General features: G+C 37.7%; 1 protein-coding gene across 20 annotated transcripts in view; it reads right to left on the minus strand.

Annotated features, from left to right (window-relative positions):
* Nucleotides 1-22,200, minus strand: part of MBNL1 (muscleblind like splicing regulator 1) — a 179,709-nt gene that overhangs the window by 131,647 nt on the left and 25,862 nt on the right. For 13 of the 20 annotated variants that reach the window (XM_045903527.3, XM_045903526.3, XM_045903532.3 and 10 more), the window contains exon 2: nt 14,777-15,764. The exons of 5 other annotated variants lie outside the window; for them this stretch is intronic. In XM_045903527.3, coding sequence (XP_045759483.1) covers nt 14,777-14,950 — 174 coding nt within the window. In that variant the 5' untranslated portion in view covers nt 14,951-15,764. Of the gene's footprint in view, nt 1-14,776; nt 15,765-15,961; nt 16,992-22,200 lie in introns of those variants that run through there. 2 more of the 20 variants (XM_045903521.3, XM_064586241.1) reach the window with 2 other exon arrangements.

Below are 22,200 nucleotides of genomic sequence, written 5' to 3' on the forward strand. Positions count from 1 at the left end.
GAAAATCCCAGGTTTTACCCATCTGCTCACTAAATATCAATTGACCATTTAATTCCAGGAAGGCCTTACTGCATAATTTTTGGCATCTTCTAAAAAGCTGAAGACAGATTTTACCTTCCCTGCCTCAGAGGTCCTCCTGTACTTTCTCCTAATTCTTTCACATGTTAAAAGCCTAAATGGCCAACTCAATTAAACAGACTGTAAGCATCTCCTTTGAACATATATTTGATCTTTTTCAACATCAAGTAATACAACTAACTCATTGCCACATACTAAATCAATGCACAGCAGAAGAGAATGGGCAATAATCGATATCCTTAACAATAAGGCAGTGGCATGGCTCAGTAAATCAAACAGTAAATGCACAACTCATATTCTGGATTAGGATGTAACAAAATTTCTACACAACTGCAAAGGAAATACTGAAGCTAGCCATGGGAAACCACTAGGCTGTATTATTCCTGAAGAACCAGTAAAATCACAAAGCTGGGTTTTCCCCTACTAGCTGCAAAAAGATATATTCCCCTATGTCTAACCAAAGTCAAAAGTCTCAAGCTCGTGAATTAGGCAGCACCTTTAAATACACTGGAGCAAAAGAGACCATTTCACAGGACTAGAATTGGATCCCTATCAATTCAGAGTAACAGTGAAAGGGGGGAAAATAAGGATATGGTAAATGGAATATCATGACCTTGGATACTTCTTTACGCCTTTGAAGAAGTAAGTGGTAGATATTTCACCAAGTAAGTTTATATAGGCCTAGAAAGAATGAAGTAGGGATAGTGCAAATCACGAAAAAGTGGGACTTTAATATTTAACCTTCTACTCTGTACAAGTACTTTACTGAATAAACATCAATTTTATTTTTGAATAAGTCTTAGGTGAGTCTTTTAGGAAGAAATTTACTTAAATAATATAGTGTTTGAAATATCAAATGTGAATTATTTATTTTAGACTAGCATAGAGCTAAAGAGGCATTAGTTCTAAATGAAATTAAATTCAGAACAGATGGCTACAACCACTTTTTCATTCATGGATAACTGCCTTTAGAAATGGGTTTCCATGCCGAGACAATGATATAAACACTGAATTATTTCATTAATCCTACCCCCAATGAGTTTAACGTCAAGGGGCACACATGTTGAGAGGTTAACGGGCATCTCCTCTTGGTAACACGTATGTAAAAAAGCTAGGACGTGATACTGCACATTCATATACATCATCCAGATAAAAGTTGTTTTTAATTTTTTAATCAAATAATGGATAGATACTTTTGGGACAATATGCGAATTGATGTGATACTTATTCTGACATAAGGCAAGTTCCTCTCATATGGGGAAAGATAACTCAGACTGAATTCCAGCACTGGGACAAGAACCACCACACTAGCAGCTACCATGTATATAGAGTATTTACAATGAGTGAGACACTGCATCAAGTGACCTGGATTATATAACTGATATCACCGACTCCACACGAACCTTCAAAGCAGGTATTCTGAGCAACCTTTTACAGAGGAGGTGCAAAGTGACTGACACCCAGTCAGTAAGAAGTAACTGATGAAACCAAACCCAGATCCAGCTGAATTCATGCTTTGGGCTCTTAACCAGCTCTTACTCTTTGCCATAACATTTTTGCGTTTGGCTTTTGCAATTATTCTGGAGATCCTATTTTGATGAAAAATTCCAAGGTAGTTGGGACTAAGCGAAAACCACCAATGGCCATTTTCTCCTTATTCCTGGCACCAATATTTATTTGCTATAAAGTAATATTCATTATAAATTTCATCCCAAGGAAAAGAACACAGAGGCCAATCCAGACATTCAGAAAGATCAATCAATCAATCAAGCTAATACGAAAGCAAACTCATGAAGAAAATGCCCAGAGAAATAAAGTCAAAGAACAAAAAATACTGCTCACTTTTTCCCCGTGATCAATTTTGTCCTAGACATGAAATAAGTTTGACTTTTACTCTGTTTGAATTTATATATCAAAGACAATTGTGTCAAGAAACATTCTAACTAGCTGTTCAACTAAACTGATACATTCAAGAAAATGGCCCCAAGGCTGGGAGTTTCTAATCATTCAAAGAAAGAATCCTCGTAATACTTGTTATTGATGTTAAAGGTTGTCTGTTCGCTTTTCTCCACGCTATCATTCATCCAAATGAACTGCTCTGTGAGAATATATATTTCCCACAGGGCATTTTAAATCATATAATGAACATTAATATTTGAGATACATCTCTTGACAGTCCAGAATTACAATTTAAACTAATATTTACTAATACCCATGAAGCCCAGGTATTTTATATTCTTAAATCCATGTTTTTCTGAGAACAAACATGCTCTTTCTGCCATATCACAAACAAAATGCAATCAGTGATGCTTATATTTACATAGTCATTTTTATTCCAATTACACAGAATGTGAAAGTCTTAAGAAGAATAGTATGAGCTATTTTAAAATTGAAGTATTCATGTGGAAACATTTCCTCTCACTGGATCTAGATATTTCAGTAATATTAATATAATAGTTGCTATACAAATATACAAAGAACTAAAATGAACTACTAAAATTTTATTCCCAGCTAAATTTTAAACTATGATATTAAAAAGTTATTATAAATACATGAGTGAGGCATACGCTATAGAGACCTATAACATAAACCATTGCAAAAGAGGTAGGTGAATGGTTTCCTCTAGATTTTAACTTTATATAGTATAACTTACCAAGACTTACAAATGCTTTTAAGCATATTTTTTTGGCTTTTTACCAATATTATCACAAATGCCCAGGAAAACTCATAAAATAAGAATGAAATCTCAGCCTCTCACAAAATAACATCTCATGCATTAGAAAAATATGCATTATACTATTTCTCTGAATAAGAAAGCATATTCTATCTTATGCCAAAAAAAAAAAAAAAGGTAGTTATGAAATGAAAACCTCCTTATCTGGTGCCCTTTATAAACTTCCCTTCCAAACTTTGTCTTGGAATCCTGAAATTCTCATTTTTTTTTTTTTCCCCACAGCAGCCTCTTATTCTGATGTGCTAAATTGATTCCAGTCTGGCATGACTTCCAAAATTCTTCCTGATCTAACGCTTAAGTTCTCGACATTATCAGACAGCTAGTTAAAATTTTAATATAAATTTCCCACGTTAGGTGAAAAAAAAAATCTCATTAGTGATTATTCAGGGATGGTTTTCTGAATTACGAAAACTGGGAGTGATCATGATTTAAAAACTAGAGTTGTCTTAAATGCAGGCAATTACAGCGACTCAACAAATACTTGCCCAACTGTGTCCATCATTCGAACAGGTGGGCTAACCAATAATGAACACTGTATTTCGTCGGCACGAGGTCATGGTGTCGGGCTTCCTAATGCTGCCCAGCTTTGACTCGTGAAACTTGGAGCGCAGGCTGAGGGCCCAGGCTCTGAAGACAGGCTAATACAAACACAGTTTCTTTTGCAACACACATCACCGTAGCTGAAATTCATCTGCTCTTCCTACACTGACTACATAACAGTTTACAGTGTTTTTCCTAACAAACCTCCTCAGACACACATGAGGACATTTAATGCCTAGTTACGTTTTACATGGGCAAATTTGTGTTCTACTGGGAAATTTTAAAATTAAAGAACAGAAGTGTTCAAAGAATGTTTTATTATTCTACGATCATTCTAACTTTCATTGTACTTCTCAGAAGCTCAAAGGCTTTTAGTAACCTCTGGTCTATCAACACCCAAAAAGGCAGGGGCCCTGTGAGTCATTCACCCTTGCAGCAGGATTGCCCATCATGATGTCTGGTACATAGCAGGCTATAAATGATGAAAGCTGGGGTGGGAAGGGGGATGGTGATGGATTGTTTTCCTTTGGTTGATATGCAGAAGTGGCAAAAACTTAGGTCTGCAATTTCTTTTAATTCCTAAAGTTTCCATATAAAAACATGGAATTTTCTGGTGAAAATCTCTCCTCCAGCATTATTCATCCTTAGTGCAAAATACAGAAGCCAAGAGTACCTAAGAAAGATTTTTTTAAGTAATAAATTTGCATTTTTCACTACGCATACTTAACCCACCGTATGTATGTTACATGTTAGGCTATTATACGTTAATTAGTTTAAAGGCTTTGCAGGAGCTCCCTAAATAGAGCCCACCTATGCAAAAACGTTCAAGGTAGATGACTCTTCTTCAGCGTAGGTCATGACTCATTAGTTCATGTGGAGTGTAAATCAACCTGTGGGTTTTTTGGGTTTTTTTTTTAATATATTGGATTTTCTTATGTGGACATTTGTTTTCAATTTATTACTCTGCTGTGATTAATGGAAGGCAATGTCTGGCAGTAAAAGTTCGTAAGAGAAAAAAAAAGTTCAATAAATAAAATCAGGATGATAATCTTTTCTCGTGGCTAGATTTAGATTTCATTAGTTTCCACTTAACCATGAAGAGATATGAGATAATGTGAAGAAAGACAGTTCATTCAGAACAGAGATCGTTCTTAACAGGATTCTTTATATAAATAATGAATTCTTTAGTTATTTCTTTCTTCATGGTTCATTTCTTGGTTGCCTCCCTTAAAAGAGAATTTTTACGAAAAGCAATGTCATCTACCAAAGAGGAACCTTATTTGGGGCATGATAAATTTGGCTATGTTTCTCTCAAAACAACCCCCCCTTCTTTTTTTTTTTTTTTAATTTGACCCATTTGGGAAGCTAACACTCTTTAGTTTTAAAAGCTTCCTGGGACTGGGAGATGTAACGAGACTTATTTTCAGTCTATGAACGGTTTTAGAATATTAGATGAGCAAAGATATCTGAAAGCAAATTATCGTCTGAATGCAGTAACATGGAAAAGAATGAATTACAGATGTAATTTATCCGTCACAAGCAGATCCTAAACACTGATTATGTCCGTACTTGTGCAGAAAATTGAAAATGATAGAAAAGCTCCCCAGCTTTTCTAACTTTAATTTCCCATGTTTTACTTTGCTTAATTTACTGTCAACTATCAATAGCAGATGCTTCTTGCCTATTTGAGAATGGCCTGGACATAAGTATAAGTGATTCTGAAATCCCGAAGCCTTACATACCAAGTCTGAATTTTACGCAAGAGGCCTGGAGTCATATGGGGTCTTAAGGAAACAGAGTGCTGGATTCTCATTAAATAGTAAGTCTCAACCTAACATTAACAGAAATTAAAATATAAATATGGTTGAATAAATGGAGACAACTTCAGAAGAATCCTTTTGGGCTTAAAAAATATGACCTGGGGCCAAAATAAAGGTGGTTCCCAACCGACCAATGATGATCCAGGGACAGCCACCCTACTTTGGTGGCCCATGGCTATGGGAACTCTCTTAGTGAGGATTCCCTCTAGTTCTTCTCTTTCCACTTGTGGTCTGAGAGTTAGTAGCTGTGAGAGGGAATGGAGAAGGAAAAGGAAAGATAAACCACCAGAGACATTTGTCCCCCTTCCTTCCCTAAGTGCCTTTTCCACAGACCCTCCAATTGCTGTGGAGAAGCTCCCCCTCTAAACTCCATCACCACCACCCCTAACATACTGGTCTCCCTGTTAGCAATTAGCCCCCCCAAGGACTTCGTTTTTTCATATCTGTTTTCCCAAACTTTGACACAGGAAGTGTTTAAGTTATACTCCTTGAATTGGGGCCTACCCATCCCCTAGACCTGCTATATGCCTTTCTTCTCATATCTGGGTCTTTATTGCTGATCTTTTCACTATATCTTGTGATAAGATAGCCAGAACACAAAAAATAATATATATATATATATATATATTTTTTTTTAGTTTTGATATTTTCACTATCCACCTATGCTACTAGTAATTATAAAGCAACAGTATCAAAACAACAGCTACGCTTTTGAAAATTTCAGGAATGAAAGGGAACAGAAAGAAACTGGTCACTAACATTAAGTTCCACAGTGGACCAGACTCAGGGTCAACAAGCTGTGCATTTGAAAAGAAAGCAGGCTGAGGTTTTGGGGTGGAGGAGGGAGGTCACTTGGAAGACACTGACAAAGAAGTCTTCCCACCCTGAGTGAGCTTTGGACTACAGTCCGTCATCCCACACCATCTTTAGTCCCTCCTGATTCTGAGCCTCTGGGAAACAGGAGTGGCCCAAACAGGAAGCTGCGGAACCTCTTGAGAACCGCCTTGCCGAAAGCACCTCAGGAGTCTGCAAGAAACCACCTCTCCTGCACTAGGCCCAGATGAATTTCTGGAGTGCTACACTGAACCTTGAAATGCACCGTTCCCATAGAAACAGTTTGACAAAAGCAGTTAAGGTCTATGACTAGTAGTACTTCAGATGTATGATGAGATGGCACTCACAATGCTTCTGTGGGGCCTCCTGGGTTTCATTAATAACCATATTTTCCCAGGTAGTATTTGTACTGGACTAGAAGTCGAGCATCCTATGAGTTACTTGACTTCCCAGGGTTGGCCCGATGACTTAACCACATTGCTTCTGTGGGAAAATGCTTTCTAAGCAATTAAAACTCAGAATATGGCTATTTTTTTTAAAAACATTGGGGGGTGGTTACATAGCTTCTATGGTGACTGTTTATTGAAAATGACGAATTTAAAAACATTTTCCTATACAACCATACATTTAGGGCATAGAATCTTTAAAAGTTGGTGGCACCCGCTATCTTGCTACTATCTTGTATCCACTTCCTGATTCATTTCTTGACTTAAAATATAATCACCTTTGAGTATTCACTGTTTTAAGCTATCTGCTGTAAATCTGCCTTAGACATTAATTTTTATTCTTAAGCATTCCCTTGTTAAACCCTTAGAATGTAGATATGTAAATTAAGAAGCAAAGTTTTAGAGGAACGTGGTTACAAATGCAGGCTGCAAAATCAGGTGACCAGGCTTGGAGTTCACATGTTACCGGCTAAGTGGCCTTGTGCGTATCACCTAACTTCTCTGCACTTCAGCGTGGCCATCTGTGAAGTGGGAGGAATATCAGGAATGCTCTCAAAGAGTTTTTGTGAGGGCTAAATACTATGAAAAAATTAAAAGCACTGAAAATACTGACCCGCATACTGGAATTTTTCAATAAATAGTAACTCATTTTATTTCATAGAGAGGAAATAAAAATAAATTTGTGGAAGAAGCAGAAACAGATATCAGAGTAACTACAGATTCTTTTGATGAATAAAGTCACTTGAGACCTGTTCTTATGACATGCATTCCTGTTACAGTTCAGTTATAATTATATAACCATATATAAGTATGTACTGGCAAAGGAAAAATAAAAAATGAAGAAATTTTCTTTTTCTATATACCTAAAAAGCAATCCATTTGTGATATGCCAGGTTTTATTGACTAAATATATCATGATTTAGTTGTCTAAATGTCTCTGGTTATCCAGGATAGGAGACCGATAATATGTTGGCCAAGAGAAGAAGACAGAAGTTTCTCTTCAGAGGTGGTCTCCCCTCAGCAACCCCCATACTTAGGTATTTTTCAGGGAGAGTTATTTGATTCTGAATTTTTTCTTGAGAAAAAAAAAAATTCTCTAACTCTTTCATCCCCGTGACTGCCCTCCTGAACATCCATTCTCCCCTTCTACCTTATCCATCCAGAGGCCCAATTTTAATCAGGACAACAGTTAAAAGACTATAGTTCCCACAAACGTGCAAAGGGGAAAAAAAGAGAGAGAGAGAGAGAGAGAAAGGCAAACCAGGAAACAGACTCTTAACTACAGAGAACAAACTGATGGTTATCTGAGGGAAGGTGTGTAGGGAGATGGGGGAAATAGTAAAGGAAAATAAGAGTAAGTACACTTATGGTGATGAGCACTGAGTAATGTAGAGAATTGCTGAATTGCTATATGATACACCTGAAACTAATATAACACTGTATGTTAACTATACTGGAATTAAATTAAAAACTTAATAATAATATTTTTAAAAAGACTATAGTTCCCAGCTATGCTTACTGCCAAAATCAGCCAATGAGAGGCCAGGATAAATCACTGGGCGAAGCTCGGAGGATCATAGGGCAAGGAAGCCTAAGTAGGCTAGGTTGTGGTCTCTTTTGCCCTTGCCCCTTCCTGCTTCCTGGAATGAATATATGATGGTTGGGGCTGCACTGGACATCTTGAGATTTTTAAATAATCCTCAGGTTGGAAGCCGTGTGCTCCTCAGGACTAAGGGTGAAGACACCCAAGTTCTAGGGACTGTGGCATCATCATACAGGCCTGGACAACTGACTAGCATATCAACCCTTAATCTGTTTATGCCACATGCTGGGGAGGGAAAGGTGTCTCTATTACTCAATGCTGGACACAATTCCTTAAAGACAAAATGTCTAAGTAATTTCAGCATAACTTCAGAGAGAAATATAAAGAAGGACTAGAACCAACAGTTCTGAAGCTAGGAACTGTTAGCAAGCTGGAAAGAACCCAGAGGTAACACAAGAAGAATAAAAGTCAGAGATTGCCAAGGCCCAAAGGTGTCCAGGAGACACCCATTCAATCAAATTGCAATATATGAGGGATCATAACTATCAGTATTTTCAAAGCACAAGTCCTTACAATATAGAAAGTGTTATCTCTAACAACAAATCAAACTTTACCTCAAAGTGAAAGTCTTTCAAAAATGTGCCAAAAGATGATAGATAATGCTGTAGGTGAGGTGTATTTGATGTTATCTGCATGAGAAATAGATAAAAACTGTGTAGTTGTTTATTATAAATGACTACTAGAAGAAGATCTCCTCATCAGAATGACTCGTTTATAGTGAAATTCACAAAGAAATCACTATTCTAAAAAAAAAAGAAAGAAAAAGAAAGAAATCACTATTCTAATAATCGATTATACTTCAAACACTTAAGTAATTCTAATGAGCCTTTCCAGTTGCTTTTACTGAAGTTTCTGCTTATTAATAACTATTAGTGCTAAATTGAACACTATCTGGTTAATCCACTTCCCACTGACTGTCATAATTTTTGGCCTGTTAACACAGAAAATTGCTCCCTTATCTAAAAGCATGGAATGTGTTTTTGCTAAAGTTAAAAAAGAAAAACAACAACAACTCAGAATTTCCTCAATAGTATCTCTTTGTAAGAAAATAAGCAGCTTTGTCTAAGACTGTGGGAAGGCAGAGACATTGCCCAGCATGAAAGGTAACAGATTAGTGATGTTGACAGCTGAAATCCTCTACTTATCCTCGACAAGGAAAATGACAGGAGAGCTTCCCAAACGAGGTCCCTAGGTACCTGTGCTGGAACTGAAAAACATTCAATTTCTCACCTCTCGCGTGAACTGGGAGTATGTCACACACATCTTGGATAGAAGATTTGTCCCACCCTGCAAGGACTCTGTCAAGTAAGTAAAAGCCTTCTACATGGAATTATTTTGAGGCTATTTGTAGACTCAGAATTCTGCATTAGTTCAGAAGTCTGAATTACAATTAAAGGTTGAACTCAACTCTAAATGCCACATTGCTTTAGGTTTAAACTGTTTGTCACACACAGGAACTGAAGGGAGGTTTAACGAGAAAAAGAAAAATAGATGCAGTGTACCAAAATCTTAGGAAAGGAAACAAAAAAACTAGTTCTAGAATTAAAGCCTTAAGTAGCATGATTCAAAACATGACTTGAAATTTGTCCAAGTTTTACAATCTTAACACATTTAAAAACTATTTTTCTAAAAAAAAATTCTCATTCTAAGAATATAAATAGGTAACTGAATAAAACCGTTAAGTCCTGGGGCCCTGGGTGGCTGGGGTCGGTTAGGCATCTGTCTTGGGCTCAGGTCATCATGATCCCGCAGTCTGGGATTGGGCTGCATCTGGGGCTCCCTGCTCAGCGGGGAGTCTGCTTCTCCCTTTCCCTCTATCCCCTCCCCTCTCCACCCCCGCTCGTGCTCGCTCACTCTCTCGGTCTCTCAAATAAATAAATAAAATCTTAAAACAAAAACAAAAACCTATAAGTACTACCAAAGCCGCTGCAGCCATTGAGAATTTATTAAAGAAAAGATCGTATCAGAGTTGATGGCATTAGAGCGCATTCACAGAGGATTCTTGACAAAGTTGGGGAGATTCTGTTTAGGAAATACAATTTGAACTTTTACATGATACACACTGTTGCACAAGTTATGCCTTCTAGTTAGTTCATCTCCTAAATTATTAGGGGAGAACGAGATAGTCCTATGTCAACCTGTCACCGAGGGACACACTGAATGTGCACCTCTAGTGTGACATGCATACCTACTCGTCCAAGTTGTAATATCACACAGGAGATGCCATCAGCAAAGCAATAACAACAACAAAACTCTTGGTAAAAGTTATTCCGATTAGGAGCCTTTGAGATCAAAGTTTCAAAATTAGATGTTTAGTGTGAAATTTGCAAATAATCATTTTGGAAGGATTACCAGTTAAACTGGTTTAAAAGACAGGATGAAAAGACTAGGCCAGGAACTTAGAAAGAGCAGTAACAACACAAGCGATTGGAAATATACTGTGCTAACACCGGAGGACGTCCTACAACTTAACTATAAAAACCTTTGGGACCACTTTATCATGTCCAGTTATGCCACCCTGCTCCTGTGTAACAAGCTAGAGACTTGATTTTCCTTACTGGCTTTAAGTTTCCTAGTTGCTCATTTACCTGGATGCTTACACATTTGTATGTCTTCTAATAGCTGAATCCATTTATTCTGCTAGGTCTTCAGAAGCACCTTAAATGTGTTCACTCAGGGCCCTTGATTCCTTGACACTTTGCGGTGGGATCTGATCTCGGATGTGTCTGTGACAAATCTGATTGGCTGGGCTATAAATACACACAAACGTGTAGAATAGTGAAATGAACACTCAATTATCTAAAACAACACTGCCTAATTTGATAAGAAGACGAGTAAAGTTTTCAGAGGTAAAAGAATTTTGCTAGATTTTTGGAAAATAGATAGTAAATATGAAGGTTATATATATCTCCCTTCCTCCTGCACCTGAGAAATGAATGGATATTTGAAAAAGAAAAATTCAATAAGCAGTAGTCTTTTTGTGTTGTGCATAGGCTGAAAGCATACTTTTTTGATAGTATAAATAACTTGATGTCACAATAAAATATTCTGTAGGCTTCCTTTATTTTTTATTTTTTTTACGTTTTTTTCAGGTATGTGGTTGGTTTTTTTTAATTTTATTTATTTATTTGAGAGAGAGTGTGAGTGAGTGAGAGTGAGTATGAGCAGAGGGAAGGCAAAGGGAGAAGCAGACTCCCCGCTGAGCAGGGAGCCCGATGCGGGGCTCCATCACAGGACCCTGGGATCATGACCTGAGCAGAAGGCAGACGCTTAACTGACTGAGCCACCCAGGCGTCCCTGTAGGCTTCCTTTAAACAACTATCTAAATTTTAGTTGACTGATTATTACTGAAGAAAATAGGTAACTTGTCAATTAACTGTTATTTGAATCATTTCTTAAATATAGTATTCTAATGGCAGCTTGCTGTGTTGACATTTTTCCTTCAGCTTTTTTTTCCCCCTTTGGTATCCCTTTCACAAACCATAAGGAAAAAAAAAAAATCCTCTCCAGCCTAAAATAATCTACCTTTTCAAATGTTCACCGTTTCTGAAGTAACTCAAATCTATGGTGTGTAAGCGATCTAATTCTCAATTTGAGTATATTCTTAGACTGTTGTCAATTGAGACTGCAAGTACAAAAGCAAAATTGAGAACAATAAAGTGTTTAAAATAGTGTTTAATTTCTAAACTAACACACATTATTACAACTTTTGCTCTCTCTTCCTGTTACCATTCTATTTCCAACATACTTAATATATACACATATTCCTAATTATCATGTACTCCCATTTCACTTAGCAACACATCTACTAGGATACAGAACTCTGTGTTTTCACGCAGTAAATTTAATCTAAGTTAGTTATTTAAACTTTGAAATCACTGATATGCAACTAAAATGCCATCAGCTAATCTTCTTCCTGTTACCTTTAGCAATATGCCAATTGGTTTCTTTTACGTAAATACTGTCTTGAACTGTTTGACTTCGGTTTTTAATGAAACGAATTCTCCTCTTCTAAGTAGAAGTCTGCTATGAACGTAAGTCACCTGGGAGCCTGGCCAAAGTCTCCAACAGCACAGCTGAAGGGTACAGCCATTTCACAGGGTCCTCTCACAGAGTATTTGGTTTGCTTTCCTAACTTGCTAAAAATAGTAGATTACACAGGCTACCTCCATCTCATGGCTCAAGAACTCACAAAAGGCTGGACTATGGATTGTAGGAATACATACAACACCCTTAATTAAAGAAGTCAGGATATTACAAGTTTTCCAAATTCCTTCCGTTTACTCTCTGAAACAATACAAATGATCTAGTGGTTATTGGCATGGAAACCTCATAATGCTCCCAAATTTCAGAACTTCAAGCATGAGTCACAGAGTTACCTTAACTGTTAAAATATGTTTTTGATCTATTTTAGTCACAACATTGAATACAGGAAGACAACTACCTAAAAGGCAGTAATCTAAATACTGTATTAAAAATCACACAATGTGTTAGTTATAAATATGTATCTAAGAAAGGTGGTTTTTGAAACATTAATACTTAATTACATATTCCAAATATGTTACATGAATTCTTAATTTGGTTATTTCACTAACATTTTAGGAGCTATTGTTCTGGGTATGAACCTCCACCACAAACAAATTTTGTGTTTGTTTTTTTTTTCCTCTCATTCAAATCAAAATATTTACCAAGTTTCAGACACCATAAATTAAATTTCAGTTTCTCTTCAAAAGACAAAGAATAAGGACAAGTTTGCATTGATTAGCTGCGATATTGAGTTCATTTCATAAGTAAATTTAAATCTTGAAATTACTCGTTATTAAAAAAAAGTCCCTGATGTGGCAGTTCAATCTTGTTACCCACACAGCATGTCATTAAGCAATGCTCCTGTTTTACTCAAAGGGAGACTGTTCTGTGTCCACAAGTGAACAGCCACTAAAAAAATATTTTGAGATGGAAAAATAGCAACTGAATTTTAACATTTCACAATGTTTCCAAATGCTGTGGAGGCAGGTCTTCTGTGAAACCACTCAATGTCACAGCCAGTTTAATGTCCTTCATTTTGTAGCTACGAGTGTGCCATCAACTGTCTGTAGGATTAAAAATTGGATTTACTAGTAATTGGGTCAAAACAGGGTTACTTATGGACACAGCTGGCTACTGAGAAGTGTAATTAGCCATTTGCCCCCTCACTTTATGGGTCCCCATCTCTAATCACACCTAAATTCAGTCAGCAGGAATTTAGGAATACACATTCACAAAGGTACAACCACTGTGCCCTTCCTTCACCGAAGCCTTTCAAAAGAAAGTAAGAGAAAGGCCCAATGGTAATTTATAACTTTTGGCTTATTGATCTTTATGACTATGACATTAAGAATAATCTAACACTATAAGATATCTTTGTGTTGTGAACACCTCCCTTGATATGCTACTCTGAAGATAATATCCCGAGTCTTTGGTGAAAACTTTAGCAAAGTAGGCAGCCCAAGCTGAGCCAAGAAGCAATTAACTGAAATAGTCAACTCATACATTAACTCATAACACATCAGGGTGAGTTATGAGTTAACATATGAGTTGACTGTATTAGTTAATTGCACCCCATGTTATTAAATAAAGCATTTTTATTATAACAGCACTTTTTTTTTTCTTTTGCAAAAGACAAGATGGATCTATGAAACTTTTTACTTCTCTATAGATGTAGAAATGATAGTGACCCCCCCCCCACGGGTTCAAAGAATGAATTCCACTGGCACATTAGTATTCAAAAGCAATTCAATTAAACCGAGTAAGTGAAAGTACCCAGGAATCTTCACATTTCTAGTCTTGACCTTGCATGTCAGAATAAAGACACATATGCTATCTTTTTAAAAGGTGCATTTTCAAACTTGATACCTGAAACACGAACCAATGACATTTTTGAATGTCAAGATATACTAAAACGGATCTTTCAGTATTATGGTGCCCAACAAAAGCTAACTTTTAACACTCCTAGCTGAGACTGTTACAAATTTCAAAATAATCAGGATCCAACAAAATAAACTAAGTTATTTCACATTAAAAGTTTAGGAGCTTAAAAAAAAAAAAAATCCAAGTAACAGTATTTAAAAGTTTCTACTTATTTATAAAACTCAACATTCAACAAAGTTTATTCCTCAGATAGGGTACTGGAGCAACAAGAGAACCTTACTTCTCTATCTTCCACAAAATGCCTTGTTTCTGGCCTTAAAAGAATACGCTTATACAATAAAAAGGAAACCCACAATGTCAAAATGTTAATATAAAAAGTCTAGTCAAGTTTAGCTGCCTAGAAATCTGTTCTTTTACAAGCAACGGTACAGCACCTTTACAAACAAGGAAAAACGTTATCATCTTCATTCAGCTATTGCCATGGCCTTGTATAATCTGTGTATATGCTAACACACCTATGTATGTACATTTACTATTCCTATAGACATTGACATTGCTATTACTAAGTAAAAAGTATGCTGATACTCTGTTTTAGAAAAAAAAACTGATGAAGTTATTCATAACAAAGTTTGGCCAGACATGGTTCTACTGCTTCTCAATAAAAGTCCCCCACCCCCAAAAACATCAGTAAGAACACATCGTATAACTAAACTATTAACAAAGCAATCCATAATTCCAAACTCAATGGACTAAATGTCCATATCCCCTCTATTCAATTATTGCATATCCTTAAAATAATATAATATTTACTCACTTTCAATGAATCAAAGCAGGCGATTACTCGTCCATTTTCAACTTGGCAGCTTTTCGAAGGATGTGCAAATTTACATTCCGTGTCTGGCCGTGAGCAAGTCCCCCTTTGGAACTCTCTACATACTTCCAGTGTTAGCCATTTTGTGTCCCGAATTGGTGTGACACTAACAGCCATGTTTAGATTTTACAGGTAGTTAAATTTTTCAGTGAAACCAACAAAACCAACCCCCCACACACACAAAAAAAAAACAGCAAAAAAAAAAAAAAGCTGAACTGATAAAACTGTAAAATGATGATGAAAGTGTCCCCTCCAAAATACTTTTTTCCCCACTCCCTGCTTTAAAAGTACATGGAAAATTGTGTTGTCAATATCAAGGAAAAGATCTCCCACTAGAAATTCACAGCATGAAACTGTTAATTCAAAGAGGTTTTGGTTTTTAGAGAAATACTAGAATCGTAAGTAGATGAATGTTTAAAAGTAGGGCCTCGAATCAGCCTTGTGCTCTCAGTAACCCCTTCCCAGTGCCAATTTGGAGCCCAAAATGCAAGCATGAAAACGTGGCAGACCCTTTGACACCGAATTTCCAAGCTGCTTTCAGCAAAGTTGTCTGAAAGGGAATCTCCTCACAGCTGAATTTGCAATGGAGTTTGGTGGTGCAATCGGTATTGATTAGTTTGGCATAGACAGATGCAGCAGTTTAGAGCAAATCGAGAAAATGATTTTTTTTTTCCTCCTTGATTTCCTGGCAGAAGAGATCTTACTTTTTCAGCAAACTTTTCTTTTAAAACTAAAGCAGCCTAGGGCAATGCCAGATACTTAGAGCTTTTGTCTTGATTATAAGTAGAAATGGGGGTGTCTGGGCTAGAGGTGGAGGGTGGATGTGCTGTCGTCACAGTCTAGCTGGCAGCAAGCAAGGCAAAAGCAGAGACTGCTCTAGAAGCGGGTCCAAGCAGCAGAGACGTCAGGAAAGGCACTTCTTAGTACCAACCTGTAGAAAAAAGAGATAGGTTAAGATTTACTAAGTAGCACTTCACTGATGTCCTACAGTATCACAACCTTGCCATGTGCTACCAGACTAAGTAATATTCAAGTCAGCTTCTCTCCTTCTCTGTCTCTGTCTCTCGCTTGTTCTCTCTCTCTCTCTCTCTCTCTCTCTCTCACACACACACACACACAAATACTTACAGTGAGGCATATTGCAGCCAGCCATCGTAGATTTATTAAAAAAAGGGGCCGTTTCCCCTTGTGAAGCAATGCATGATAGAGAGATAACCAATCACAGATAGTGTTGCAGCAATATTCTGGGCAGAAAGCCAATAGTGTGGGTTGTCTTATGAAAGGTCGCGCCTGTCAGACGTTCATTACTATGCTATAAGCACAGAAAATGTCCATCAGATGTGACTTATTCCACTGCAAGAGGACGAGCATGTGGGTTTTGAATTTACCCAACATGCAGTTAGTGGACTAAACCATGTTAGTTTCAAAACAGCTTCTAAGACAAGTCCAAGCACTTGAAGATCATTACCGGGGAATAAAAAGCAAGGTTTAAAAATTGCAGCTGACTTCCAAGCTGCTTTTCCCTCTGGCTCTGTGCAGGGACAGGCACTGAACAGCCTGCTCCCTCTGTCCTGACACGTGAATAAAAAAGGAAAGGGGTGTTTACAAATGGTACATTCTCCTGACCTATCCAATTCACTTCCTTCTAAAGCCCAAGTCCTGCCCCTCCACTGAAAGCAGCTCTCATACTGTAAAACTATTCCATTCAGCCGGCAGACACTTTGTCAATATATCACAGGCAGGCGAGATGCAAACAAAAGCATCCTTTATTTGAACATTTTTTAAGCAGAAGCTGAGGTCATGTGGGGAAAATAAGGAGTGCAGTGTTGTCAGTGTGTCTGGCAAATCTGAAGTCAACCTCAAGGGGGAAAGTGATTCCATCGCAGAAACATTAAATATTAAGTGAGCGATTGGATTTGGGCAGCGTGATGCACTTCGGAGGTACGAACGAAGCCGGGGGTTGGGGGCTGGGGGATCCCCTGCTGCCTGATGATCTATTAACTCCGCACTACTAAGAGACTGCTCCTTACAGGAGGGCATGTTTGCCTCTCACAACTAACTGTCTCTTTCAATCGGGATGGAAAAACTTTCAGAAAATGCTCAGTAGTACAGAAACAAAAGTACACAGTTGTGTTTTTTTTCTTTTGAATGTTACCAACAAAGGAAACAAGGCTTTAATAACTCCAAAAGTTTTGCACTCCAAAAAAGCATTGGCACAATATAATAGTGTTTGATCACACTTACTTCTTTGAAGGCCAAATATGGCCAATTGGCATATGGTACATGTGGAACCATAATTTGGAAACTGGAATACAGGATATGAATATGTAAAAATAGAACCCAAACAGATCTATCTATAGATATCTAGCAGAATTCTTAAAAATTTCTTTAAGGATTAATACTGTCATTCTTTTTTTTTTTTTAAAGATTTTATTTATTTATTTGAGAGAGAGAAAGCACTAGAGAGAGAATGAGTAGGGGACAGATGGAGAGGGAGAAGCAGGCTCCCCACTGAGCAGGGAGCCTGACACAGGGCTCCATCCCAGGACCCTGGGATCATGACCTGAGCTGAAGGCAGACACTTAAACCGACTGAGCCACCTAGGTGCCCGAATACTGTCATTCTTCATACTAATTAAAAACAAAACAAACAAACAAAAAATTAGCAGATACCAGGTTTGGGAAACACTGTAGTAAGACTACAACTTTTGAGAAAGGTTAAAAAGAACCAACTCAAGAAATATTTTTGTTTTCAAAACACTTTCTGGTCCTAACTCCTGATTATATAAAAACAAAGGCAAGTCGGTCATAAACTCTAAGATTCATCCACCTTCCTGACTGCTCTACACTCAGGATTTCTCAACTACTCCAGGCCTTTAGCATGTACCCATCTGTGTCCAACAACCTCTTCTGTCCTTCTTGCTAAAATCTTCAAGTGCCTCACCTGCAACAATTCACTTCTTTTGGAAGCCAGCTGAGATGTCACTTCCTCCAAGAAACTCCCAAGATGTGACTTTCTCCATCTCCATCCACCCATTTATTAATGAGGTCTTTTCTGAATTATCTTTGCACCCCAGTATGGTCTGTTACTCACTTCTACGTATGACCCACTAAATTATATGTCAGAAACAATGTCACTCGTCCCAGAACCCCAGTGCTCAGCACAGTGATGGAAAATATACGGAGCTCCATAACTTTGGTAAATTAAATGATCGATTACTACATCTGGACTGGAATTACCTCTAGGGCACAGAAATACACAAACACACATACGAACACACTCATATAAACACACATATAACACCACACATGAACCACACAAACACACACTCAAACACATACACACACACATACACCCATCACTTCCTCTATAAATTACTATATTCCTGGGTCACGCAGGCCCTCCCGCAGCCTAGGAATCCTCCTCCAGCCCTGGACAGCTCCCTCGGACATTCCCCATAGCAGCTTTTCTAAAACTTCAACACTTTCCAGCCCCTCCTCCCTCCTCTATATTCCTCCCACTCACAGCCTATGATGATCTTCCAGGTCACAGATATCTCATAGTCAGAAGAGTAGCCCTCAGACATGAACTCTCTCTCACCTTCCCGCCACCCATCTTTAAGCTATCTTTCCGTATCTTTCATTTTCGTCTTCCAGTTTTGCCTTCGCTTGCACACCGTTAAGCGTCTACCTTGACTCGCTCCTTCTCAGAACATCCGTTCCCTTTACACTCCCTCTATCTGTGAATGCCCTGCCTTGTCTACACGCTTTCTCTTAGTCCTCAACCTGCTGAGGTAGCTCTGGACTAGAGGGGGCGGCTTGGAAGGAGGAAGGGGGCCCTGCCTAGCTATGCGTCCTTCCTCTCCCTAATCCTCTTTATCGGCTGTTCCCAGACAAATGTCTGAAGAGTCATCTACACGTGCTGTTTTTCTGCTTCTTCAGTTTTGAATCTATACCAGTGTGACCTCCACACTCATTACTTTACTGGTCAGCGACGGCCATCAATGCTCTAATTCAAGCCAAATTCAAAGACTACGCTAGTCCTTATCTTTACTTTCCGTTTCTCCCATTGCTGCCCCTCTCGTATCCTCCACCATAAACAGGAGCTGCCAGGAGCTGGGAAGGTTCTTGGCATATGCCATACCGGTGTAGGCTCTTGGGACTTGTTACATGCTAACCCTTTGTTTGGAGTGACACACTTCCTCACCCCTTCAGCTTGGTAAATCCCTTCTTGTTTTAAGTTGCTATTCAGATATCACCTTCTCTCCACGGCTGGGCCAACTATGCTAAACATTATTCCATCTCAGAATACCCTCAGTATTTTATAGCTCTTTTGACCCAAAGGTTATAAATCCCCTGACAACAGGGTCTATCACCATTTTTTTATCCCAGTTCCTGGAACATAACAGACGTTTTCAAAATATTTGATAAATGAATAAATTTTATTCAAACTCACAGGAATAAACATGTACATAAGGTTGTATCCCCAAAAGGAAGGAAACAGCTCATCATGATCTATGGGGGCCACACAGCATGAGAAAGGATAATGGTACCATTAGAAATATCTTCATTGGTCGGTGGTTATGTAAATACAACCACAAAATCAATATCTAGAGTTGATTATTCTTCCTTTCTGCCATGTTCCAGGCTTAATCTCACTCAGGCACAAAATATACTTTAATTAGTAAAATGTTTGCAAATGGATACTTTGGACATTTTTATTTTCCATAGCAGAGATACTCTATTCACTTCACAAAGGGTTATTGAAAAAATTATAGATACACACGTATTTGTAAGTTTAATACTGTTTAACTGTAAAACATATACGCAAAGATGAGAATCAAAATATTTCCTACTAACTAGGCATAGAGACTGAGCAGTCAAAATGGACACCAACCTTTACGGATTGTTAGTGTAGCTGTACCCAGCAATGTGCATGCCAGTTCTTGATATGGGGCACTGGGGTAATCAACAGAGATTATATCTAAATTGCTGAGATCAGATTATTGTCTTATAATCCTTCTCTTTTTTCAAACAGAAGAACTTCAGAGAAGACTGGAAATCTTCATAATTGAGTGTTTTGGTAAATTACGATTGAATAAGATTTGGATCAATACTGAATTCCCAAAACATTATTTCAGCTGGTAATGGATTTTTATTCTATAGATAGAGAAGGTGCTTAAAAGTGTGTGGGTAATTTCCACATTGTGAGAATTCTTGCAAACATATTTGCCTCCAAAGTATGTGTTGTTTGTAAATAATTATGAAGGAAATATTTCTACTTGAAAGATATTTACTAACAGCTAAATTGCTTCTGAAGTAAATTTCTAACCTATACTTCAACATATTATAATAAACTTCCCTGCACCAAAAAAGAAAAAAAAAAAAGGATTGGACCATTTAATAGTTTTACAGTAAGACTCAAACTTTTTTAAAACTTATATAACAACAAGCCCTCTTGTGCCTATTGATCAAATTCCAAACACTAACCAAAGAGCTCCTCACATTATGTGATATGTTCTACAAATAAGCATGTTCTGCCGTAACAACCAAGATCCAATTCTTCCTTGAGTGATATCAGAAATAACATATATTTTCTACTTTAAGATACAAAGGGGGAAATAGAAAGGAAAAGAAGAAAATGTAAAGCTGGAGGGAAGGAAGCTAAGAAAAGAATCAAGGATAAAGTAAAAGAGTGTGGCAAGGGCACCTGGGTGGCTCAATCGGTTGGGCGTCTGCCTTCGGCTCAGGTCATGATCCCAGGGTCCTGGGATCGAGTCCCACATCAGGCTCCCTGCTCTGCGGGGAGCCTGCTTCTCCCTCTCCCACTCCCCCTGCTTGTGTTCCCTCTCTCGCTGTGTCTCTCTCTATCAAATAAATAAATAAAATCTTAAAAAAAAAAAAGAGTGTGGCAAATTACTAATAATGAGTCTCACAGCAACTAATATATATTAGCATCAAAGCTGACAGTGGATGGCTTCATATAAAAATCTATTTAAGGGATGCATACATACTGCAATAGAGGATAAAGAGGTGCTTGCAAGGTAGGAGACTGAAATTCTGTTTTGGAGAACTGGATGGCCTCTACGAGCAAGGTTAAATGTCTTAGTCATATACATGTAATAATCATTTCAGTTCTTCTGAACCAAATATAGGGAGGTTGGTCCTACTGCATCCCAGAGCAGTTAGCCGGGAATTTTTGGGACTTTTTTCATAAGCTTTTGATTTTGAAATAGCTTACATATTGAGGAAGTTAACAGAGTAATTATTTGAGGTGTTTTTTGTTTTTTTTTTTTTTAATTTACTAAGACAGCTTTAATCTAACTGGAAAAGAAAGCCAGCTTCACCATATAATGTTTGCCAGTGACAAGAAGCAGTCCCTTGCCCCAAACCGTAACTTTTCCCCCAGGTGCACTGATGTCAAAAAGTCCATAATTAGCAATGCATGACTTTAGTGAATTAACTCACAGTACAGTTTTGCCCAGGGCTTGCCCCAAATATTAACAGAGATTTCAGTATACAAACCAACTAAGCATTTCTGGAAGCTGTACAGCCATTTCTCTACTCATTAAGGTACTAAATACAGTCACAAGGCCATTAGTTATTACATGGGGAAAACTGCAGTATGAACGGGTTAATGCAGTCTTCAGCAGGATTCAACTCCATATAACAAAAAGCTGAGATCAGTGTTTCTCAGCAAGGGGTAAGCACACTACGGGTAGCACCCATGGCCATTTTAAGTGATACAGAAACAACATAATTTTAATAGATGCATCAGAATGCAAAAACTAGCTCATCAAGCCTCTGATCACACGGATACCATAGCTTAGAAAGAAGCCAACATTTAATAGAAGTAATTTAGAGAATAAGACTAATATACAAAAAAAAAAAAAAAAAAAAACCCGAAGTAAATATATTGGCAAAATCATGAAGGAGATATGCAAATAACTGAAGTTTTAGAAATACTGCTGAGAAAAAAAGATAACTTTCAACCACACATGCCGACCATTAATGAGGCTGGCCGGTCTGACACATTGCTCTGTGTTAGGCTGACAAGCTGCTGCCAAGAAAAGGGAAGTTTGGTAACTCAAATAAGTCATCTACGGTCTGTCAAAGCACTCCTTTACAATTCTGGTAGGCTCAATACCCTAATCATCAAGTGGTCCCTTACTAGAAGGATAATGAAGGAGTGTTGGTTAGGAAATACACTATCGCCAAAGATCAGAATTCCAAAAGCAACTCACTAAACTGCACTCAATAGAAAATGCTTATTGTCCCTTCCGTATTTATATTTGAAACCAAAGAAAACAGGAAGCCTCTACGCAATGATTAAAAAGTGAATTTTGAATGGTCTCCTGTTATTAGGCA

The sequence above is a fragment of the Mirounga angustirostris genome, unplaced genomic scaffold, assembly GCF_029215605.1.
Source record: "Mirounga angustirostris isolate CCGP_5_RB_7025 unplaced genomic scaffold, mMirAng1.0.hap1 SCAF_1, whole genome shotgun sequence".
NCBI classification, from domain to species: Eukaryota; Metazoa; Chordata; class Mammalia; order Carnivora; family Phocidae; genus Mirounga; species Mirounga angustirostris.